Source organism: Cottoperca gobio, chromosome 14, assembly GCF_900634415.1.
Source record: "Cottoperca gobio chromosome 14, fCotGob3.1, whole genome shotgun sequence".
Taxonomy (NCBI): domain Eukaryota; kingdom Metazoa; phylum Chordata; class Actinopteri; order Perciformes; family Bovichtidae; genus Cottoperca; species Cottoperca gobio.
In genome coordinates this window covers 10658065-10683180 of record NC_041368.1, presented here as the reverse complement: position 1 = coordinate 10683180, position 25116 = coordinate 10658065, and the positions used below count along the sequence as shown (strand labels likewise).

The window sequence follows — 25116 nt, the reverse complement described above, 5'->3', positions numbered from 1 at the left end:
ATTATAATCAATTAGTCGACTAATCGCTGCAGCTCTACCTGGCTTTGTGATGTACCGTTTTGAGATTTCTGCTGCTACTGCAATACAACAGAGGTTAAATGTAGTACGTACTGCTCAACTTTGAAAAAAGGCAACGTGTCGCTCCAGAAACTCGTGAGTAATCCACAGAACAGCCGACCGTATCACCGGGACTATTTCTTTGGTAGAAAGTAGTTTCAAAGAAAACAGCCAAACAAAAACCAGCTGATGGCTAGATACAACTTTTGTAATCTATGTGAACTGACCCTTTAAATACAAAACTTTATTTATTATTTAGTTATGAGAGTAAAAACAGAAAACCTTGTTTGGTAGACATTTCTCCACTTCAAATCATACAAACTCTGTGAAGTGTGATATTCTACAAGGTTTAAAGGCCAAAGTAATTATGACTATATGTTCTTCCCGTTGGTATGGATGAGTGTCCATAAATACAGTTAAGAGATTTTGAAATCCTGTAACATCCCGTTTCATTTTTATCAACTACTGTTTGAGGAATCTTCTGTTTAAGTGCGACGCACACTTTTTTCCCACGATGACAACGCCTCCCGTCATGACGCATGACTGGCTGCGCTTAGGAAACTCTCACTCATGTCTCTGAAGTTCAAAGTATGGACTCAAAGTCAAACAGCTATAGGAGTGATTACATAAATGTGGACGTGTACTTTGGAGGCACAGGGAGCAATTGTATTCATTTCCATTCAATCTTTATTACTCATGTGTGACAGCCATCAGACGTGAGGATGAAAAACTCCAGCATGACCCTTTTACTAAGAATTAACAAACACTTAAGACATAAATTAGTAAAAAGCACCCCTCTAATGATTTTTAGAACCGCTTTACTAGGCCATAAGATGCCCAAACCAATTATCAAGGTGTAATGCTGCGTGAAGGAAATCCTGGGAAACTGACAGACATCCAAATTCAGATTATCAATAAAACTCAAATGAACTGTAAATACAGACAATATGTGCCTATAAATATATACAAAAAAAAGTATAGACACGTTTTATTGGGATTTTAGTTCAATATTAGCCCTCAGTCTTTTGAGCCAGTGCATATCTCCTTATGGCGTGTTATGTCCATTTCTGACAGTTGCAGGTCACTCCAGACCCAGGACGAAGTTAATGCCTTGCACAAATCCAATGATGACAGGCTGCCAGGCCACCAAGTACCGAAGCCAGTCTAAAAGTTGTCCATACATGACATGTGGCCTCTCCCAGCTATAAAGAAAAGGGTTAAGGAAGAAACCTTCAACAGCAATCTAAATGGTAAATAAATAGATGACTTTATAAAGCTTTAATAACACTGGTGGCACATGACCACGAGGCTGTCGAAACCATCAGTTTCTTTAAAGGGCATCATTATTATTATTATTATATAGCGTTGCAGTTTTTAGTGAAAACTGAGCCATAAAAAAGGAACAGAAACTTGGTTTACAACCTGTAAGTGTTTCATATCTCTTTACAAATAGCTGCCTGAAAAATTCACCCAAACTTTGCAGTCAAAACTTCCCCCCCATTACATAAAAGACGTATTTCTCCTGTACGTTGGCATGACTGCATTTCCTGAACATTGGCTGGATGTCATCTGTGAAAATGCCCAATTTAGGTTTTAGGACCTACTTTCACTTGTCTACCTTCTCTACAGTCTGTGTGCACATTACTATACTGTATGATATGTGAAAGCACAACAACTAAAGCCGCCTTCACATGATAGGAAATGTTCTGCAGAGCCTTGCGGTGAAGGCAGCTAGTCAGTTGTGTTTCTATGGTTATCTCCAAACAGCGATTATCTCATTGGTTGTGCTTTCAAAAAGTCAGAAGCATCCAGGTCAAAGTTGAAATAAATGTCACTGAGCGCAGCGGTCTGTGGTAATTTTGACCTCTCCATAGGAAAACCACGACACAGCCATGTTTTACCGCTGATCATGTGAAAGCAGCTTTACTCAGGAATCATTAGGGTATATTTAAAAAAAGAACAGAAATAATGCAGCACAGAAACAAACATGTAAAGCTCACATGTGTACAGAATAAAAAGGATACGGGTTACTGAACATCCTCTTCAGATCCACCTTCTCTTTGCAGTACGGGCACATCTGCTTCTTTCCGACGATACACCACCCTCTTATGCAGAACTCATGGAACCTGGATGTGGAGTTAAGGCTCGGCACTGCAGTACGTGGGCATCAGTTTAAATACTCACGTCATTATAATAAGCAGCTTATGGTTGAAATATGAAAACATTGCATTTGTAGCCATTGTTCAACCTGTTATGAAACATTAATTTGTAAAAAAACCACAACACAGTTCTAGAAAGCAATCATTAGTACTTTATAAAGGACAGAAAAGGCCTAGCTGAGTTACTGAACTGGCAGACAGCGCACTAATGCTACAGGCTTAAATATACAAATATATAGTTGTTTCTTTTTGTAAAATATTTTATTTTGTACAGTATTCTATTTGTGGGATACTTTCTGGACCTAGGCATAACAACATTTCACTACACATAATGTGTATGATTGTGTTTGGGACAGATAAATATGATTTGAAATTCAACTAATTACTAGAAACCAACTATTTTTGGGCCAGATGCCAAAGTCCATATTTGAGGGATAATAAAGAAATACTATAAATATATACTGGCCAATATTTGTTTAGTAATTATTAACTTCAGTCTTCTTTTGCAGTTGAACTATTTATTTATTAGCAAATTTAGCAGTAACAGTAAATATAAGATTATTTGTAAATTAGCATTTTAACAGCAGTCTACAATATTATAATGTACTGAAATGTTTTGGCATATGTGCCAATAAAGTTTTATGAGCAACAAACCAATATCAGACAACAATAGCAGCCTGCTGATTTGGGCTATATAATTATTACAGTATGCAATTCTCTACACTAATCTGCAAACTGTTGTGTGTTATTAACAGCGGGCAAGCACCAGAAGATAACAATGAGGGAAGTAATACAAATTCAGATTAACTGACTGTGATAACATCAACAGTTTGACATAAATGTCAAGGTAACTCTTCAAATTCCCCTTTGGGCAGCTAATTGAGTATACAATAGAGTTCCGACACAAACAACGCCATGATTATGCCTTTTACAGACATGAAACACCCCATCATGCAGCTTAACTTCTCTTTCACTGATAACAAAAAGATAGTAGCATGTAAATAGATCTATATCTCACAAGGAAGGATACACATGGTTGCAGGATAATCTGTACGTGTTCTCAATAATCCCCTCCTCGCTGACATCTACAAGGATGCCCTGACCGCACACTGCACAGATATTGTCAGAGAGGTGCTTTGTTGGCATGCCGGATGCACTGTAATACTAAAAAAAGAAAAGAGAGAGAAGTCAAAACTACATTTTAGTTTACAGACCTCCACAGAAACAGTGTCTGCAATCTGTCCACTCACCCCAACAGTTGAAGCCATGAAGTCGGCACACATCTCTGCAAAATCCCTTCCTAGAACCCCGTAGTACAGACCGTAGAATAGTAGTGAAACGCCAAAGTCCATAGCATCCTCTGGCTTTATCCTGGTCAGAGAATGCACTGTATGGGAATCACGGCTCAGGTGGTGTTCAACATCAACATCAACTTTTATTTAGTTCATAAAACAGATTTGTTGGTTTTATATATCTAATTATTTTTGAAAGACTATTAATTTGCTTTAAATTCTAGTATGTTGATGTCAAGCTAGAATGTTTTTTAGAAACCAGGTAGGAAGTGGGAAATTGTTGGACCATCGCATAGGAAGCTTTGAGATACTTTCCTGTTGGTCTATTTTGAAGAAAGAAATGGCATAGATTGGTTGTTTAGGTGAAGCAGACAATCCCACATTAAACTGAAATATCAACTCAGACGATGATTATGATCAGAAAACTGTGAAAAACTACGCTTTTGTAACATTTTCAATTTATTTAGTTTGAAAAACTGTCGAATCATATGACCTCATTAAGTGATGAGTGTCATGGTGCAGCCTCACTAAACTAATGTATAATAGAGCTTATCAAAAGGTTATTTGTCAAGTCATGACTGACTGCTCAGGAGCTACATGACCTGTAAAAACAGCCCTTTGTTCATTCAGAGGACGTAGTTGGTTGAGGAGTAGAGGATTTATGCCTGTTGTATATTCAGCTAAAATGAGCAACTTCCTCTTCCTGTGTGTCAGAAGAAGAAAACGTAAATGCTCTTTCTCTGACCAGCAACAGAGAGAAGAGACATTTGTAATTTCCGTGACTAAAGGGAAGTTTCCGTGATAATCACGCATGATTGTAGGTCATTGCAAATGATAATATCGTACAGTGGCAATGTATTTATAAACTCATCACATTATGTTCTATTTTACTTCTCATACAACCAAAGTTTAGCTTCAAACACATACACCTTAGCTCAGCTGTGGATCATGGAAACACCATGAAGCAGGCAGTCAAAGAGTTATTTGCACTTTTTTTCCTGATAAAGTCAGTCAAATTCTATAATCCTGGTTGGTGCTGGATTCTAGTATATGCAGAGCACCCATCAATTAGAGACTCAGATGACTGGTGAGTGTTGCAGGAGCAGTGGGGATCAAAAAGGGTATTTAAAAAAAAAAGAAGGTAAAACATCATCATCTAGTGGCAGCTAAGTGCTACATGTGTGACAGAGAGCAGGAAGAAACTGAACTTGATACATCCCAAAAATGGCAAGCTGGGAAAAATGAACCCTCGTCAACAGCAGCCTGCAGTTTATTTTCAACGGTGCAAGTCTATATGCACCGATATGTTTGGTTATGATTAATTTAACACCACTGAAATTAGAAGGAACTGACAATACATACCTGAATATAAGGTTTATACCAAAAAGTGTAAACATGACGACACTGTAGCCAACTATTCCTGTGGCATAGCTGATCTTGTAGAGAAGGAGGAACCACTTGTACACCAACCTACAGTCGCCAAAGAGGAGAAATATGGTGTCAGAGTATGTCAGAATCTGGGTTATTATAGTAAACTAAAACATTTCAATGAAAAATATTTAAGAAAAACTAAATTCAAACAATATTGCCTGGTTAAAACGTAAATTAATTTAAGTTTTATCTATTAGAATAATCGCTACGGAATAAAAGGAGATTTCCGTCAACTCTCGTGACATTGATCCACAGAAATTGAACCTTCCAGGAGATGGGGCTATGCCGCATTTGCTTTACATCGGAAAATAAAGTAGTGTGAAGACTAAACAATAAACATTATGGCCATTTCAACACAGCTCTCCAACCATGTATGTTGTATGTTGTATGTTTATGTAGCGTGATTCTTCTGAGACATTATAGCTGGCCCTAACAAAAACAAACCTAAACTAAAAGTATATAAAAACTAAACTTCTCTGAAAAACTAAAACGAGCAAATGCACTCTGACAAACATTTAATAATAGAAACTAAATTTTAAAATCAAAACTATTATAACCTTGGTCAGTGTCACGGACAGTTCAATCGTCAATAACGAAAGGGATATCTCTTCATTTACAGGATTTGATTACATGTAAACGGCGGTTATTATACCTCGGTGTGGTGCAGGCCAGCGGCTTGCGAGTGGCACGGTAGGAGATGTACGCTGTGATGACGGAGAAGATAAACCACGTGCTCAGGAACCTCCACCAGTGAAGTTTGGTAGTAAAGTAGAGAGGAACTACCCACATCTGGAACAGAGTCACCAGCTACAAGACAGCAGAGCGTACATGTTAGAGGATGCATTTAAACCCTACACTCCCGTAGTACACTACTACTGACAACATTACATATTTGTATAGTTTATGACAAGAAAGTAAAATACTATATTCATCCTTAATTGAGGAAACAAGTATTGATACATAAATATGATGCACCATGTGTTGCCACGTGGATAGAAAACGCAGACTTGTGAGGGACTACACTATTCTCTTATCCTAACCCATCACTGCAAAAACACTCACACTCCTCGCTCAATTGTATCTTAAAACACTAACAAACATTATTTTAACTATGCGTCTTCACATGATTTCCAAACTTTTCACATCGAGCTTCAAACTGATTGCTTTTTGTCTTACATTGTATGACTTTGGATGTCTCTGTTTCCACTGCACGAGGACTAGCTGGGCGACGACAAGGGTGACTATGAGGATGAGCACCATCTCCGCGTGCATGGCCGCATGACCTTCGTGTTTGGCATGCATTCTTGCATGCTCCACCCTGTGGAAAAAGAAGAGCATACTTAACTAATGTTATGTAGCTAAGAGCCATAGTATCACAACAATGCAGGATAGGTGTGCCCTTAAAAGGTGCACTGAATGGCAATGACTGAACTGTTTGAAACAATACACAGAGATAATGAAATGTTACTGTATACTGAGACTGGTCTCACAGTTCACAGTATTGTATGAAGTTCTTTTTCTTTACCAAAAACATTGGGTATTCATTTATAAAAATGCTTGAAAGAGTATCTCTGCACTTGAGTGCAAAAACAGATTTTTTTTGTTGAACAGATCAGTGGTCCTGATGAAAGAAATGCATTATCCATTAAATGTGTGGCAATGATACTGACCTCCACTTCTCTTCTGGTGAAAGCTTGGACAAATCCAACTAAAGAAAGAAAAAAGACAAAAATAATAACTAAAACGGTTGACACTTTATCAAATAAGGAGCTGAACAACTAATAATAACAACAATCACAGCAAAGCCATTTTGCCACTGCAGTACAACTGTAACAACTGTAGAAGAGTACACTGTATAAACCTTATTTGAACAGAGAAACAACAATTACAGTAACACCAAATTCACATACCAATTACAGAGCAGATGAAATAACTATTTGAATTTAAACATTTCACTTTTGTGCAGCAAAAAGAATTGCATGCATGTCAAAGCCAAATAACTATATTTAACAAGAGTGACGTTATTAAAACGCACAAAGTGTGCTTATAAGTTTCAGTCCCTCCCATGTTGTTGAGCTTGTTAAGCTACTTTAACATGACTGAAATTAACAGCTGGCAGCAATAACTGGAGCAATCTTGTTATTAGAGCTTCCTATGTGCCAAAACAGGCTAATGAATTAATGCTGACAGTGGCTACACTGACAATAATCCAGCTACAGGTTGACAATCATTTCTTACTCAAATTAAACATCATGCTAAGTACGCTGCATTTTTCAGTTAAACCCTTATACATTTATAAAAAAATTAATTAAAAAAAATCAGTATGTGAAATGCAAAAGTCTCTCAACACTTGATTAAAAAATATTTTTCACTCAGCAGATTATATTTTTGAGTACTTCTATGATCTCTAACCAATTTACACAACAGAGAATCAAGAATAAATAGTCATTAGGGTACATTGAATCCCCTAGTTACGGATTTCCATTCAAACTGCATACACTCAAATCACCAGTGAACGAAACACGAGGATCTAAAGGTGTATTCTGTCAGCCTACAGTGATGCCAGCTATGTAGCTATTCTGCTTCTGCTAGACATTTAGTAATGACACCTTCACATGACCGACTGTAATAGCTTTTAACCCTCGTTTCAGTTCCCTCTGTGGTGTCTGTTTCACACTGTGAGCTCCTGCTGTGGTCAGTTTGACATCCAAGTGTAGTTAGACAAGAAGATTGAAATCTCACAGGAAGTGGTCTGGCTGCTTCTCCTGTTGCTTGACATTGATACACATCTTGGACCTTAGCACAGAAAAGGCCATCTATGACCTTTGACCCGATCCGCCACATCAGCTTTGTTTGTGGAGCTAATTTCTGAACGTAGCAGTAAACATTTGGGTGTGGAAATTATTTTAATAAATGCTAATGAAAACATTTATAAACAGCGTCTCAGCTGCTTTGACCAGATGAAACAAACTACATGATTTGCACATTAGCCGGCTAGCTAGCTTAGCATAGCTTAATGCTCTTAGGGCGTTTCTCGCTTGCACTGCCTTTTTCTGACGAAGCACCATAAGTTATACACAATGCTTCCTGCATTTGTATCTAGACCCCATAACGATACACCTGCGTGGTAGCAGATTGCTAAACAGTAGCTAGCTGCTTACGTTAGGCTTAACCCGTGAGTAACATTAGTAGCTAGCTTACAGAGTTCCGAGTTGGCAGCTAGAACCCCAGTAAATTCACCTCCATCTGTTTTATCTGTCATAACACCTCGCTGTGGCCCATTACTCTAACCTGGTGCGGTTCATCGTGATGCTGCAGTCCATGGTCGTGCTCTACACCATCAACCTCCACCTCAAACACCCCGGCCATCTTCCGAGTGCTGCTTTACCATTCCGGGCCATTAGCATTAGCAACAAACCTCAGAGGATCACATCCGGTCATGGTTGTCTTTTTTTCCTTCAAAATAAAATTCAGAAATAATGTAGGTCAAATAAAAATTAAATAAAAAAGAATGTAGGTCAGATAGTAAAGCTGTGGCTTTCTCTATTTGTTAGTCAAGGTGTCTGAAATCAATCATAGCTTGCAAGTTGCACTTCATGTTGGATAGTCCAGCGATTTTTCCAAGACAATATGTTTTTGATATTTAGTCAGGGCTATTTAGAGAGATTAATTTATTAAACTTGATATGCATGTGAGGGGGTTAAAGTGATCAGTTAATTAAAATTAGATGCTGAATGTCAATATCACCAAGACCAATATACTACTCACAATCATATTCACTGAGGTGATAGTTTCATATAATTTTCATTATATTTCTACGTTTCTTGAATGCTGCAACCTGTTTTTAGAAGTGCTACTTAAATTGATTATATCTGCAATGGATGTCACCCCAGTAGTACTGCTTTAATACCGTCAAGGAATATCACACATGATGATCACACAAAAAAGTAATATTGTAGTTGTCATGTAAGGAGGGAAATGCACACAAGTATGTGAGTCACACCTTGTTTATTCATATGTGGTTGTTGGAGATTCGTGGATTGAAACTAGCAGCAAATATGAAGCAATCCTGCTGCTGACATCACACAGAATAATTACATGTTATAAAACTCGTAAAACATCCCGCCGGTTTTAGCCCGGAAACAGCGACGGAAGATGTGAAATAATTGATGATGGATTGTGATTGGTTTAAAACTCTGATGGCGTCTTCTCTGATTGGCTGAGCCGCTGACACACAGCGGTGTAACTGGCAGTGGGTCGTTGGCGCTCTGTTTGAGATTCAACAGTTTCAGCCGATTGTTCTCAGTGTGATCACCTGCTGTAACAACTCTGCACCATAGTTATTTTATTTGTTTCGAAACTGTGAAGATACCACCATCAACTGCTGTCAGAGGAAACCATTGTTGCCAACATGCATGTCATTAAGCGAGGTATGGTAGCTAACTTTTATTGCTGTCAAATACTGTCGGGTAATTCAATTTTGCTGTCACGAAAACTCATAAAATGTGTATCTAAGCTGTGATAAATGTTAATACGCCAAAGAAATACTGCCCTTTAGTCTTCAGCTCAGTTTCAGACATGTTACATTTCCACACTTACTACCTAAAATGTGTGTTTTTGTTTCTTTGTATAATGTGTTTCCGTCGAGGCACTAAACAAAGACTTGAGTTATGAAAGGACAAAAGCTGACTTTACTCAGTTTGCAGGTTTTGAGTTATGAAAGGACAAAAGCTGACTTTACTCAGTTTGCAGGTTTTGAGTTATAAAAGGACAAACGCTGACTTTACTCGGTTTGCAGATTTGTTTCCCGTTTCGTCTTTATTTTGAATAACGTTGAGCATATCGTTTTAATAGAAGCGACACAGCTGAGACTTTACATTGATTATAACGCTCGTTTACCTGATTTTACTCTCTAGTCTTCGATCTTTAAACTTTTTACCGGTGTTTTTCGAAGTAAAGCGTTAACAAACCTCTCTCTATAATGAATGTATAAGAAGATGGTTATCATCTTTGTGTATATGTGCTGTTGGCGCGTAGTAGCAAGGTTGTGTTAACTGGTTACACAGGTGTTCAGCGCGCGCTTCATCTGAGTTAATTGATCAGTAGAGGGAATCCAATTAACAACTATGGCGCTGATATTTCTTGAGTTTTTACCATTCCAGTTATATTCATCAACTATCCGAAGAATTTACCTCAGTAATTGACTAAATAAGTTTAAGGACTAATAATGTTTTTGTATTGCAGATGGACGCCAGGAGGGAATTACTTTTGATAAAATCACTTCTCGCATCCAGAAGCTTTGCTATGGACTCAATTCTGACTTTGTGGACCCTGTAAGTTCAAACTACTACAAAGTTACCTATCAATGTTTAAAAAGAAACACCATGTAATGTGATTGTGTGACACTGTTGACTCAAACAATGATATTTGACCACATTCTGTTTCTGCAGGCTCAGATTACAATGAAGGTGATCCAGGGTCTGTACAGTGGAGTCACCACTGTGGAGCTGGACACTCTGGCAGCAGAGACTGCCGCCACCCTCACCACCAAACATCCTGACTATGCACTCCTGGCTGCACGCATTGCGGTGTCCAACCTGCACAAAGAGACCAAGAAAGTATTCAGTGGTGAGTACAAGTTTTAAGTTGCAATAAAAATGCACTGCTTTATTGCAAGATGTGTGGGTTTTGTGTATGTAATAAATGTGTTTACAAATAAGACTTTGCATTGCGATAAATAACACCATTGCACTTAATTAAGCTATTTTTTGCTACATGATGATGCTGCACATTGTGGTATGGGCTTTCCTTAGAAATAGTTTAGCCAGGGTAGTTTGCCATCCAGATCTTGACTCGTCTCGTTTTGGCCTAAACAATACGCACACTCTTTAAATAAAGCACTCTTAATTGTATTTTCTCTAAAATTGTATGTTTCATTTCAATAAAATTGATTATTTGTATGATGTTGGTGGAGTCAATACAAGAAACCCTTTAACATTGTTAAAGTGTTTAAATGATCGGTACTGATATTACACATTATTTCTATTTAATTCTTTGCTTTTGTAGATACGATGGAAGACCTGTATAACTACGTGAACCCGTTAAATAAACGTCACTCTCCTATGATCTCCAAGGAGACCCTCGACATTGTACTTGAAAACAAGGGCGTAAGTCACATTTGATGATCTATTTTGTTCATGTTTTAAAATTTGAAGTCATTGTTATTATGTTTAGCATTTTCTTTTAACATAATATCTGTCTTCTATGCTTTGCAGCGCCTCAACTCAGCCATCATTTACGACAGAGACTTCTCTTACAACTTCTTTGGCTTTAAGGTAATTCTTCATTTCATTTTACATTCAACATTTCAAGCAGATACTTTGAATTATAAATCTAATTACTCCTTTCTGCTCTAATAGACGCTTGAGCGGTCGTATTTGTTGAAGATTAACGGCAAAGGTGAGAGTTAATTTTCTTAGAGCTTCTTCACAAGCGTGTAGAGACTCGCGGTTAAGTACTGTGTTTTTTGGGTATTTTCCATTGTTTATTTGCTAATTAATTTCTTTCCTTCTGTAGTTGCCGAGAGGCCCCAGCACATGCTAATGAGAGTGGCTGTCGGGATTCATGAAGGAGACATTGATGCCGTCATTGAGACCTACAACTTGCTGTCAGAGAGGTGGTTCACCCATGCATCACCGACTCTGTTCAATGCCGGCACCACCAGGCCACAGCTGTCTAGGTGAGGAGTCTGAGCAAAGTGGACATCTGTTGCTTTTATCTAAACTTGCTATTGTTATTTTTATCCCCTCTAATCTATTTTGTTTGTGTTTTGCAGTTGTTTCTTGCTAACCATGAAGGATGACAGCATCGATGGTATTTACGACACACTGAAGCAGTGTGCCCTCATCTCCAAATCAGCTGGAGGTATTGGATTGGCAGTTAGCTGCATCCGAGCAACAGGCAGCTATATTGCTGGGGTGAGTCCAATGCACACCACAGGGATTCAAATAGGGCTACAACTAATGTTTAAATTAATTATAGATGAATCTGCTTATTATTTTCTAGATTCATATATTAATCATTAAAATGTTTGTCAAAGTCCAAGGTGATGTCTGTAAATGTCTTGTGTTCTCAGCCCAAAACCAAAAGATATTCAGTTTTAAATGATATAAAACAGAAAAGCAGCAAATATGTGTGAGAGGCTGAAAACGACATTTTCTGACATTACTTGACTTATTACATAAATACTTTGCAATTATTTTTCTGCTAGTCGAATAATCATTGCAGCACTAGATTCAAATAAAGCTGAAATAGAGGAGCTTTTTTTCATGTTTTATTATTTACAGTGGTTCTTGTTTTCCAGACTAATGGCACCTCTAACGGGCTGGTTCCTATGCTTCGAGTCTACAACAACACAGCACGTTATGTTGATCAGGGTGGCAACAAGGTGAAGATTTGCAATACACACTGCAATTGAGCTTGACGTTGTTGCTCCAGAGACACCTCTGGTAAGTTTAATAACCTGGCTCTCTGTTTGCGTGTTCAGAGACCTGGAGCCTTCGCTGTGTACCTGGAGCCGTGGCATTTCGATGTGTTTGACTTCTTAGAGTTGAAGAAGAACACAGGCAAAGATGAGCAGAGGGCCAGAGACTTGTTCTTCGGCATGTGGATCCCAGACCTGTTCATGAAACGAGTGGAAAGCAATCAGGTGAATATCTCATTCACTCATTTTACATAGGTTACAGTTTGAAATAAGCAATATGTTGTAATATAATTAATCTACCGCGGCTGCAACTAATGATTATTTTCATTATCAATTAACCTGCAGATTATTTTCTAGCGTAATCGTTTGGTCTATATGAAATGACAGAAATAGTAAAGGAGCCTAATCCCAGTTTCTCACAGTCCTAGGTGATGTATTTAGATGTCTTAATTTGTTGTTATTATACTATAAAGCAGAGAAACTTCTATATTTGAGAGGCTGAAAATAGTATTTTCTGCCATTTATTTCATGAAAAATTACTTTGTTTAATCGATCATCAAAATAGTTGGCGATAATATTTCTGTTGGGTTTGAGGCTCCTGCTAAATTTTGAACATTACAGGGGAAAGTCTGATTGTTCCTCTCCCGCTCTTGTAGGACTGGTCTCTAATGTGTCCCGGTGTATGTCCTGGGTTAGAGGATTGCTGGGGAGAGGAGTTCGAGGAGCTCTACACTCGGTAAGACCGGCGGCACACCAAACTCTGTTCTTGACAAACGACTCAGTTCTCAGTGCTAACCTGTCCCATGTATCCGGTTTGTCCTCAGCTATGAGAAGGAGGGCAGGGCTAAGCGTGTGGTGAAGGCTCAGCAGGTGTGGCACGCCATCATTGAGTCTCAGACGGAAACCGGTACACCATACATGCTCTATAAGGACGCCTGCAACAGGAAGAGCAACCAGCAGAATCTGGGCACCATCAAATCCAGCAATCTGTGCACGGAGATCGTAGAGTACACAAGCAAAGATGAGGTGAGGGGCAGGAGGAATTGTTGTTTTCGTAATATTCAAATTACATTATTTTGTTAATGTTCAATTGGTGTTTTCTTCCTTCAACTCAGGTTGCAGTGTGTAACCTGGCATCTATTGCCCTCAACATGTATGTCACCCCAGAAAAGATCTTTGACTTCAAAAAGCTTGCATCTGTCACCAAAGTTATTGTCAAGAACCTGAACAAGATTATTGACATCAACTACTACCCAGTGATTGAGGTATGCTTCTTGTCGAGTCTTGCTTCTCTATCAGTCATGCAGCCGGGTCTAATGTGCTCCATGTTAACAAATGGCTCCTCTGTGCTGATTTACAGGCTGAAAATTCTAACAAGCGCCACAGACCGATTGGAATCGGTGTGCAGGGTCTGGCTGATGCCTTCATCCTGATGCGTTATCCTTTTGAAAGCCCGGAGGCCCAGCTGCTCAACATTCAGATCTTTGAGACCATCTACTACGCTGCCCTGGAGGCCAGCTGTGAGCTGGCAGCGGAGCTCGGCCCTTATGAAACCTACGCTGGATCTCCTGTCAGCAAGGGAGTGAGTAGTTTTCACAGTGTCTTAAATCCATCCTGGGATACGTTTCAGCAGTAAGTGCTCAGATCCTAACTCATTTTGTTTTCCAGATCCTTCAGTATGACATGTGGGATAAAACCCCAACAGATCTCTGCGACTGGAAAACCTTAAAGGCGAAGATTGCAGAGTAAGTCTTCTTGAATGTTTCCTTTGTTGGTATTTCTCATATCTACTGTGTGTGGAGATTGTAGCTCATCGCTGCTCCCCCTGTTTCCTCAGGCATGGTGTGAGGAACAGTCTGCTCTTGGCCCCCATGCCCACGGCTTCCACCGCCCAGATCCTGGGCAACAACGAGTCCATTGAGGCGTACACCAGCAACATCTACACCCGCAGGGTGCTCTCGGGAGAGTTTCAGGTCAGCACTAAATGCATTCGCGGTTTCCGGTCTCCAAAGTTGTGTGTTCATAGCCGGTTTAAAAAATGTGACCATAACAGTCGACTTTAGATGTTAACATGCACACTAACATACTATGTACATGCCATAGTTCCCACGGGTCCTTGAAATCCTAAAGGTTTGTGAATTTGAGGGAAAAATCACTTGGGACTGGAAAGTCCTTGAATTTGATGTTTAAGAAGGCGTGGGAACCCTCACACGTGCAACTGACTGGTTGGAATTGTGTGACGCACGGCGACTCTCACTCCGGTGGCGTCGGTACTTTCTTGTCGTTAAGAAATTAAGAGCGCTGCTCTCAGAGCCGACCGACTGCTCCCCTGACAGAGTGGGAAAATGCTACGGTTGTTTTTATTTAAAACCAAATGTAGTTGCTAAGTGTTTTCTGCCTCTGCCATAGATTGTGAACCCTCACCTGCTGAAGGACCTCACAGAAAGAGGACTTTGGAACGACGATATGAAGAACCAGCTGATTGCGCAGAACGGGTCCATCCAGGTACAGGGTCACTAAATACTTTTTTATTCAGTATCATTGCTCTGAATTTTATTATTATTTAATTGCTGATCAACAACCCGTCTGACTTTTCCTGCAGGGTATTGAAGAGATCCCTGATAATCTGAAGCAGCTGTATAAAACCGTGTGGGAAATCTCCCAGAAGACTGTCCTCAAGATGGCGGCAGATCGTGGCGCCTACATTGACCAGAGCCAGTCCCTAAACATCCATATTGCCGAGCCAAACTACGGAAAACTGACCAGCATGCACTTCTATGGCTGGCAGTTGGTAAGTCAGGACTGAGGGAATACAGGCTTGCTGCATCATAGTGCCAAGAAACAAACGTCTTAATGCCCCGTCTTCTTTTCTCTGCAGGGCCTGAAAACTGGTATGTACTACCTGCGGACGAAGCCTGCTGCCAACCCCATTCAGTTCACCCTGAACAAGGAGAAACTAAAGGAGGCCCAGTCAACCAAGAGCGGCGAGGAGGAGACCAAAGAGCTCAACACAGCTGCCATGGTGTGTTCCTTAGCGAACAAAGACGATTGCCTGATGTGTGGATCCTAAGTGTGCTTCACTCGGATACAACACACCAGCTTCACTGTCAAAAATGTATTTTTGTAAACACCCAGGTTTTTTATATTTGTATATGATGTTGTAACGAGGGCTTTTACATATGTCGCTGTCTTCTTTGTTTAAATGTAATATTTTCATCATGAATTGTGTTGTACGCATGTTTGTATAGAATTAATAGGGAACAATGAATTAATACCTGACCAAGTTGTTTGTCTTTCCATTTTATATGTGTGCCATATTAATGTTTGTATTTTCAATGGGATGGTAATTAAACTTGCTATACAATAGTCATGATTTAAGTCTCATTATTTATTACACTAAATATTTCACAAGAATGTGTGAAGCTTTCGTTATACCTTCATGTCGTTATATTTATTTAGACCTACATTTCTTGAGGCGAGAACACTGATTTTGTTTTACATTTACGAAGGTGAAATATCTTCCACATCAAAAGAGAAAAAGAGCAGAATAAGAATAGGGAAGTAGTCGACATGCTGTTCTTAATATATGTTGTTTATTAGGAAATGAGAGGCGGGGAAGATAGGCTTCTCTGTCATCAGGGATGCTCTGACAGGATGGCGATCATGATTGGCTGGTGATGCGACATGCCTGTGAACGCAAGCCGTGACTTTAATTTCCTGGTGAAAAATGTTGGAGGCTTTTGTGTCAGCAAATTGTGTTTCTTTAATTTGGCAGATCAAAACAGATCAGACTCGCAACACTGAAAATGAAAATGGTGATGGCATCAATAACTGCAACAAAGCGCTACACGCCAAGGTGTGTTTCCATAGAATGCGTCTGGATTTGTCTTGGGACAGCTGATGCTGCAGGTGGTGAAATAATGAACTGGTGTGTTCATGCATGCAACCTCATGGGAGCAGTATGTGTGGAGCAAGCTGAGACCTGCACTGTCACACTGTAGCAGGGTGTTGGTTAAGCAAAACTAATTCATAACCTCAGTCAGCACAGAACTAACGTTCCCACTATGTTCATGAAAAACAGACACGGAAATAAATGTGATGTCAAATGCTTTAATTGTGACACACTTGCCTTGACACAACTAGCTTGGCTACACTGCATAACAAATCATTGCCTAGAATTAAAGGAATTATTCAACATTCTAGCAAATACCCTTACTTGCGTTCAGGCGTAACGCTAGATGAGAAGATTAATAACACTCATGTCTGTACAGTAAATATGAAGCTACAGCTAGCAGCTGAATATATTACCCGAGCACAACTGGAAACGTGGAAACGACGCCTCTAAAGTTAATTAATTAGCTAATTATGTCTTGTTTTTTTTAAGTACAAAAACTAAAGCATAACAATTATTTGCGAGACTATATTTCCCAAAATGTGGAATTTTCGCTCCTCTCTTCTATTGAATAAACTGAACAAAGAGCCAAACCCAAATGGGACATCACTAAGGTTACGGTCTCACAAGCACCCCGTCCATTGATCCCTCCCCTTCTTGGGAACCAAATCCCGTGTCCTGAGAGAGGCTGCTGCCTGTTGGCGAGATTATTGTTTTTTTGGCTCCAGGTTTTGCATCGCTCTCCCTGACACCAGACTTCTCTCCTACATTATGCTCAAATGTTCTAACCTTCATCCCTTTTGCATCAACCTTTCTTTCTTGCAGCTCTATGTCTTTGAACTTATTTACAACTGACTTTGTTTCTGTCTTTTCATTGTTGACTTTGATGCTTTCAGCTTGTTCAGGGATCGTCTCTGTGTGTTTCTCACACACCTCCACCCCTGCGAGCGTCTCTCCTTCCCTTCTTTTTTCTGCTTCGGCTTTAGGCTTTTCTTCTACGTGATTAAAACTTGTCCCTGCTATCACGTCCTCCTTCACTTCAATGTCAGTATTTTCATTTTTGTCTGCTTCCATCTGCTCTTTTTTCTCAGTTTCCTTCTCATCTCCTAGCTTGGTTTTAGCTCTCCCCTCCTCCATTTTCACCACATCACAGTCCTGTACCTGCTTTGTTCCCTCTGCTCCACATTCGCCCACCTGATTCTGTTTTGTATCCAATTCAACCTTTTCTTTATCCACCCCTTCCTCTCCATGGTGCACTGTCACTTTAAGTGGTGCACTTTTCTCATCTGGTCTGCTGTTAAAACCTATGAAATTGTTCTTGGCTCCAATGATGTATTTCCCCAGAAAGGAGGAGCCGTCCTTGTTCAATGTGTCGCTTACAGTGTGTCCATCCTCCATCAGAAGCTGCTGGACCACTTTAATATCACCGTGCATCCTGGTGACCGTTTTGGTCAGCAAAGTGATCCGATTGCCGATATCTGAGGGAAGAGAATACTCCAATCACAATACAGCATGCAGACACTCTAATGACAAATAATGCACAATTTTTTCAAATGTTTTTATTTTATTTCATAATGGGCTTTTTTATATTATCAAATATTGAAAACGTTGGGGTTCGATGACTGTATCAGTCCTAAATAACAAAAACAGGGATATATTGTTCTCGTATCCTGCCTAACTTTAGTGGATCATAACGTATCGGGTATGGAATTTATCTGCAGATGCTCTGGTTCAAAATGAGAGCAAACGTTTCAGTTTTTGAGACACAACAAAGGCCAAAATGTGGCTACTAGTAGATGCCTTTTGTTACTGAAGCAGTTGTTGAACACTTGCCGCTCCTACCGGCCAGTTCTGATAGCCAGTAGTTGGGTTAGGTCAAAGTCACGGTTACCTTTCCTCTTGGTCTCCGCAAACTCCCTGCGTGCTGACTCAATGTAACGTTGCACCAGAGCTCTGATCACCTGCTGCCGGTAAGGTAAGGGGTCCTCATCAGACCCCTTAGCATTATTCTTAAAATACATGACATCACACATGTTAGTACAGTGTTTAGCAAAGATTACGTTAAAGATTATTGTTTTACTACAGTCACACTAACCTCTGCATGTGAGCATTAAAGACACACTTACCATAGAGGGAACAGGGGGATATTTGTTCTCAGAATTACAATTGCAGCAGCAACAGATTCGTCTGAAGATACCCCTAGAAACAGAATTTAATATGAATAAATAAAGACGTAGATACACAATGAGATGTCTATGTAGGTTCGCGTTGTTTCTTCTAGCTCACCTTAAGATGTAAAAGAAAGCTTTGGGTGAGGGGATGACGTTGAAGGGCACAGGCATGGTGAGGCCCTCTCTGAAGTAACTGAGGTACAGCTTCGACCTGGAAAACTTCCACTCAGCATCTGCATCATCCTGAAATAAAAATGTTCAGATGTCAGTGCCAGCCTTTAGATTCTGATTTTATTGCAGGTGTGACATAAAAACTAAAAAATCACTTTACCACAATTTTCTGAAAGGAGTTGGTGATCATGGCAATAAGCATGTTGAGAAGGACGATGACGATGACGAGCGTGAAGATGCCGTAAAGAATCCTTCCTACAAACTCTGCCACCACAAACTGTGGCATGTCCACGTAGTCCTGGTTGGCCACTCCAAACATGGTCCAGAATAAGAAGTGGAACGTCTCGTTAAACCTGCAGCAGTGAACGATGAGACTGTTTTCACACCTAATGATGCTGATGCATACACTGTATATATTATATATTATATTCTTATTTTCAGCTGTCTGATGTTGTTTTCTGTGTGGGTATTATAGATTTAAGATTTTTCTGGGTGATTCTCACAGTTTTCACACTTGAAAGTCAAAGTGTAGAGAGACATTATTTTGAGATACTAAGTCATTATATTGAGAAGGTTCCTCATTGTTATGACTTATGACTTAATTTTTCTTCACTTTATCACATTGGCAGAAATAGACTTCAACAGTAGGGAAATAGAAAGATATTATTTTAATTATTTTCAACTTCATTGTACTTTGTTATTTCTATATCCGTTTTAAAAAAAGGTCTGGTTTAGGGACAAACACTGGATTTCTGATAATGATATATTGGCTGATATTTTTTTAATGCATTTTTTTACATTAAAACGCAACACACACACACAAAGAGTTTTGTTAAGGACCGCTTTAAACTATTTTTTTTTTTAAATTGTGACCTACATGTAATTAGCGAGATATTTTAGAGTTGATAAATAATTTGTCGGTGCTCTATGGTTGTCAAACTGTAGCTGAGTGGGGGATACGCTTGAATGAGAATTCAAACCAGCAACCTTGTGTTATTGTGTTCACCTTGAAAGAACAGAAAACCATATTCTCACCTCCCAAGATGTGGAGAGATGACATAAGGAACATAGACATTGTTGATGCCACAGAGGAAAGCTGTTCCAATGATCATCAATATAAACATAAATCTAAAAAAGAAAGATACAACATTGTCAGTGGCTTTGTCATGTGATCTGAATACCCAGTATACAAATATGCAGATGCGTAATACAGGAGGGCAAATAGAAAGTGCTCTTACCTCATCATATCATCAATCATCTTCCCTATAGAGATCTGCAGAGTTCCCAGAGACTCGTGTGCTGGCAGGATGTACGCCAGCCGTGTGAAGCTCAGCATGCTGGTCACTGCAAACAGCACCTCGGCAAGCAGCTGGGGGTCCTCTTGATGCCAGTCTTCGCGCACTGCGGGACAGATTCACACAAACAAACAGGCCAGATCAGCATTAAAGGAATACTTGAGCCAGGAAATGACCTTTTGTATACCAATTACTCACCTGTGTTACCTTGAATTCTTGAAGAAAACTGCCTCCATGATGATATACAAATGATCATTTTGAGGGTGATGTATTGTATGTTTAAATAAGTGGCCTAATATCCTTTTCTCACCTGTCTGAGTGAAGTAGATACACTCCTCTGTGACGTCATGCTCATGGCAGATGAAGCGACCTTTGACCAGGATGAGCACACGTAATGCGAAGGACGCCAGGTACATGCTGAGCACCATCACATCCAAGCAGTTCCACCAGTCCAGGAAGTAACTGCGCAGCCCCTCGATCCACACTTCCTTACACTCATACCAGAAGAATCCTACATTGAGACAGCACAGTATTAAACCTTGAGTTTTCTATTTGTACGTTGTAGAAGGGAGTCAGAGAAAGAGCGAGGGAACCCACCGACCACCCACACCATGTGGAAGGAGCTGTGCAGGATGTTCTGCTGCCGGGAAGCAAATTTGTCTCGATACATCTCCATTGTTATCGACTCTCCGAGTAACGTGATGAGGAACCACATATAGGAGGCTGAGTGCAGGAGAAACTTGATCACAGGAATCTTTATTATCTTTCCTACCTGGTGAAAAACATAATGACGATAAGCTGTCAGGGCCAAGACACAAGCGCATGGATGGATCACTGAATGGGAATACCTGGCACAGGCACAAGGGCCCATGGGTCAGGAGGCCCCAGCTGGGTCAGGGAGTTTGAAGTGACTGTTAATATATCATGTGGGACAGTCAAACGAATACAAAGAGAAGCAAACTACCACAATAAGATACAAAACGACTACAGAGACAAAGTGACTACAAAAAGACACAAACTATGCCAGGGTTCCTGTAGCTAAGGGCAAGTTAGGTTCAAGACTTTCTTGATCTGCATGACAATTATGTCAGAGGCATTTGATAAATGATTTAAAAAGAAATAGATGTTACCAAGGAATTGAAAAAAAACAATTAATAAAATCTGTTTTCCATGTCTTAAGACATTTTAATATCAATCAAGGCTTTAGCTTAGAATAATGAATTCAATGCCTTTCAAGATGTTGTAAGAAGCAGTAGGAACCATGGAAAAGAAACAAAATGGAGACAGAAAACAACTACACAAAGCTTCATTTTGTGTCTCTCTGAATGTCTTGCTACTATAAATGGGGGGGGGGGGGGGGGGGGGGGCTTTTACATATCAGTGCCCAGGGGTCCATTGTCCCATACTCCGTCCATGCACACGTGTGTTCAGCCTATTTTCTTAATAGAATGTCTCTCGTGGCAGTGTGTGACATTTTCATGTGACGTGACCTTTGACTTGGGTGCGATCCAGTAGACGAGGCAGAGGAAGGGCATAGTGAGAAAGATCCCCACAGAGACCAACAGCTTCCAGGCCGTCCTGCTGCCTCTCCAGCCTGCCAGGTTCCCACACCAGATAGATGACAGCACCTGCTGGCAGATCGGGTGGGCCACAAACTTGCACAGAAACAAAGGCACAGAGAGGGAGAGACAAATAATGGATCAAGTCTTCTCTTACTCATCTCGGATTGACGGTAGTTTTCTACATTCAGCTACCTGCTTCTGGTTGTAGTTGACAGCGAGACGCAGACGCGACAGGTTGGGGATTCCCCCTTCGAAGGCCTGCTCCTCTAAGGAGTCCTGGCTCTCGTCTCCGCAGCTGTTCAGGATGGTGGTCACCTCGCTCTGGTTGCGACACATGCCCAGCAACTCAACGGCAAACTCCTGACAAAGCTCCTCCAGGCCCAGGTACTGAGGCTGCGGGAAGAGAGGCATCACAGCAGAGTCAAGTAACGACACAGACAGCCAACATGAACAGCAAGGGAGGCATATGTACGAATCTCACCGGACCTTGAACTCTGGCTCTTTTTGTGAGAGCTTGCGGAGCTCTCTGCTGAGACTGAACGCTCTGAGCATGGCGTCATCAGAGGTGATGGACAGGTAGGCTCGGCTGGCGATGCCACGGTAGGTGTTGATGCGAGACAAGGAGAACTTCAGCAGGTCGTACTGCCGGCCGTTACGACACTCCAGACAGGCACAGGATATCTTGTGCGGCCACGGGATGATGTGACCTTTCTGGGTGAGCATGGTGACTATATCATACAGGTCTTTCTGGCAGGCTAAGGTCAGAGGAGTCACACCAGGGGCAAACTGGGAGTTGTCAATCGAGTGGTCAAAGATGGCCTGAGAGAAGGAGCGCACGTCCATCTTGTTTCCTTTCTCCTGGTCCAGGCGGTCCAGCAGGCGCTTCACCACACGGGGCTGGTTGGTGTCCACAGCGACGAGCAGGGCCTCGTGAATCTGCCGGAAGTCAAACTTGACCCCCTGCAGGAGGGTGTCCATGCAGCTCTCGTTGCCCAGGCGGATGGACAGGTTGAGGGCCTCCCTCCACTGGCGATCCTCAGACTCATCCAGCTGGCGGATGATGCCGTCCCCGGTCTTCAGCAGCCCACACAGCAGCTCTATTTTCCCCTCCTGAATGGCACTGATGAGCTCCGGAGGGAACCGCATCTTCCTGTTCATAATCTCGCGCCATTGTTCTGGCTGAGGGACAGGATGGGGACATCAGAATAAGATGTCCATTCTCACATTTATTTATGAAATTCTTGTCAGATATCAGAGGGGAAAAGGTAACTTCAAATTGTAAAAATGTTTTAAGCCTGGACAAAATGTTAAGATTTTGTGATAAAATGAAAGGCGGTACAAATAACAGAAAGTGTGGCACATTTTACAAATGAATACCTCAAGGAAAACAACATTAATAAAATGAATAATAATAAAAACTGTGATAAAATAGAGCTGTTTATAGGATGCCTGGAGCACAGTAGATTCAGCCTCACAACAATTATTTTCAAACTCAGATCTACTGAATGACAAATTCTACAAACCCCGCCTGAATAAAAGTCTTCTTACCGTGAGGTTTTCCATCCCTGATGAAAAATAGGACGATTTTGAGCAGTAAACCTTAAAGCGAGAACACAATCACATTCTGTGGAGACATTAATTATATATTTGTTGACAGCTATTTTAAGCTTCAGACATGAAGTTGGAAGATATCAGTCGATTGCACAAGCAGCTCCAATAAAAGTTGGACTGAGCACTTTGGAGTCCCGCGATCATGTGCTACCGGCGGACTACATGGTATCAGCACCCACAAACTCAATAACACACTTCCATCCCCTATGGGGCAAGGCCAATTAAAACGTAGCCAGTTTAAAGTGTCTCATGCAAACTGTTTCTGCGTTCAAACAGGAATCAACTCTCCATTGGAAACAGTGCCATGGCACAATTAAAGTAGCGGTTACTGAGCAGGCAGCAGCTGTCATTGTGTCTCCCAGAGGAGCTGGAGGCAGTTCACAGCAGAGGGGAAAAACAAGGAGCAACAAGTAAACGATATACTGATTATTTTTTACTTCTTTTCATGCAGCTCTCTTTAAGGAAGTCTGCTTACTTAAATGAAGATTTTATTTTGTCTGGAAGCCTCTGTAGGTTTTTTGTTTGTACCTTGCTTTGAAAATGTCAACTGTCAATTTTACTTTTACATGGTTTTGAGAAGCTTCTCTGATGTTTACCAGTTGCTCTTTATCGGTGTAGTCAGATTAACTGTACTGTATGTAGTGGTGCAACGTAACCAAGGGACTTTAGTTGAGTATTTTCTACTTCTACTCCACTACAATTCAGAGGGAATTATTGCACCTTTTTTTAATCCACTACACTTTTAATGAACAATTTAGTGATAGTTTAGGGTTTGTGCACATAAAACCTATAAGAACATATGGCTGAAACATTATTACCGGATTGACAGAAAGCGCTTTGGTCATTTTCATACAAAGAAATGTCATGGTTCCAGCTTCTCAAATGTTTTTCCTTTTAAATATTTGCATTTGTTTCTAAACAAACAAAACAATCAATCAATGGAGAAAATAATCAGCCGATTAATCCATAATAAAAATAATGATTAGTTGCAGTCAGATATAAAATAGTTACAAATGAGCTCCATCTCAACCAATACAATGCAAATGTAAAATTCTGCTTTTACATTAATGCATGAATAATAATCTAATATCGTATGTAATATACATAGTATATGTTGTATTATAGGCTATATAACATATATAACATATATATCATATATATCAATCAGAGGAGAAAGTTTTCTGCATTTACCTTAAATACTTTAAACTGTTATCTGATTATACTTTTATTTCTGCAAGATTTTCTACCTGTAGTATAGTATTTTATAGTGTGTAGTGCTTTAACTTAAGTAAAGGATCTGAATATTTCCTCCCTGACTGTATGTGTGCTGATGGTTTGGGCCAAATCCTTTTTCACACCACACAAGTTGTATCTACTTCATCATCATTTATGCACAATGCATATTGTTTCTAAAATACAATTGTGTAAATGTATGTCAATCAGATTGTTAGTGATTTTGGACTCATCTAAACAATAATTATGTACATTGATGGCCGAATACATTTTCTGTGGAGCAATCTTGGACCAAATGGCAATTTTTAGTCAACAGCCGAAGATAACGTTACTCAAGAGTGGATCCAACAGTGACATGTTTATCAGTTATCTTACTCCTCTGTACTCGTGTGTGGAAGTGAAGACTGCTGACTCCTGCATAATTTTGCACAGCAGAGGGAGGAAAAGGACCGTTATAGACTTAAAGCTCTTTTGTTGAGACAGCATTTTTCTTTGAGATACAGATAAAACTTGACTGATAGCAATTAAAACTCCAAAATCTATTTTCCACCACTGGTTTGAAATCACTGTTGAAATATGGGAAATAGGGCCCTGTGCAAATAGCGTGACCACAAAGAATGAGAAATGTGAATCCCGAAAAGGAAGAACTCAGTTTAGTCATGTTTCCCTTTCGTAATGTTTCATCATAAAAACACTTTACATTAAGTGTGGGAATTGAACATACAAAACCAAAACCAAACCCTGAGAGCATAATATAAC

The 25116-nt window shown here is 40.2% G+C and overlaps 3 protein-coding genes across 3 annotated transcripts; 1 reads left to right on the top strand and 2 right to left on the bottom strand.

Moving 5' to 3' along the window:
* Nucleotides 1–286: 286 nt before the first annotated feature.
* On the bottom strand, nucleotides 287–8369 carry rnf121 (ring finger protein 121). The gene is made up of 9 exons (XM_029448010.1): nucleotides 8231–8369; nucleotides 6610–6647; nucleotides 6116–6257; nucleotides 5592–5746; nucleotides 4871–4978; nucleotides 3467–3587; nucleotides 3247–3380; nucleotides 2082–2183; nucleotides 287–1259 (listed from the first exon to the last, which is right to left on the bottom strand). Exons 1-9 carry the CDS (start codon nucleotides 8306–8308, stop codon nucleotides 1139–1141), a joined length of 999 nt encoding a protein of 332 aa, XP_029303870.1. The 5' UTR covers nucleotides 8309–8369; the 3' UTR covers nucleotides 287–1138.
* Nucleotides 8370–9103: 734 nt separating this feature from the next.
* LOC115018713 (ribonucleoside-diphosphate reductase large subunit-like) lies at nucleotides 9104–15788 on the top strand. The gene is made up of 19 exons (XM_029447896.1): nucleotides 9104–9369; nucleotides 10184–10272; nucleotides 10390–10567; nucleotides 11006–11106; nucleotides 11215–11274; nucleotides 11359–11398; nucleotides 11516–11678; nucleotides 11775–11916; nucleotides 12303–12386; nucleotides 12486–12647; nucleotides 13079–13158; nucleotides 13247–13448; nucleotides 13538–13687; nucleotides 13783–14004; nucleotides 14091–14167; nucleotides 14260–14395; nucleotides 14832–14927; nucleotides 15025–15213; nucleotides 15301–15788. The coding sequence occupies exons 1-19, from the start codon at nucleotides 9351–9353 to the stop codon at nucleotides 15490–15492; spliced, it is 2382 nt and encodes a 793-aa protein (XP_029303756.1). The 5' UTR covers nucleotides 9104–9350; the 3' UTR covers nucleotides 15493–15788.
* Nucleotides 15789–16826: 1038 nt separating this feature from the next.
* Nucleotides 16827–23076, bottom strand: LOC115019145 (short transient receptor potential channel 2-like). Its single transcript, XM_029448531.1, has 14 exons — nucleotides 23062–23076; nucleotides 22000–22692; nucleotides 21706–21906; nucleotides 21442–21606; nucleotides 20549–20723; nucleotides 20262–20462; nucleotides 19895–20057; nucleotides 19692–19784; nucleotides 18817–19009; nucleotides 18601–18728; nucleotides 18441–18513; nucleotides 18206–18323; nucleotides 17212–17792; nucleotides 16827–17124 (listed from the first exon to the last, which is right to left on the bottom strand). The coding sequence occupies exons 1-14, from the start codon at nucleotides 23074–23076 to the stop codon at nucleotides 16930–16932; spliced, it is 2994 nt and encodes a 997-aa protein (XP_029304391.1). The 3' UTR covers nucleotides 16827–16929.
* Between the last annotated feature and the right edge of the window lie 2040 nt (nucleotides 23077–25116).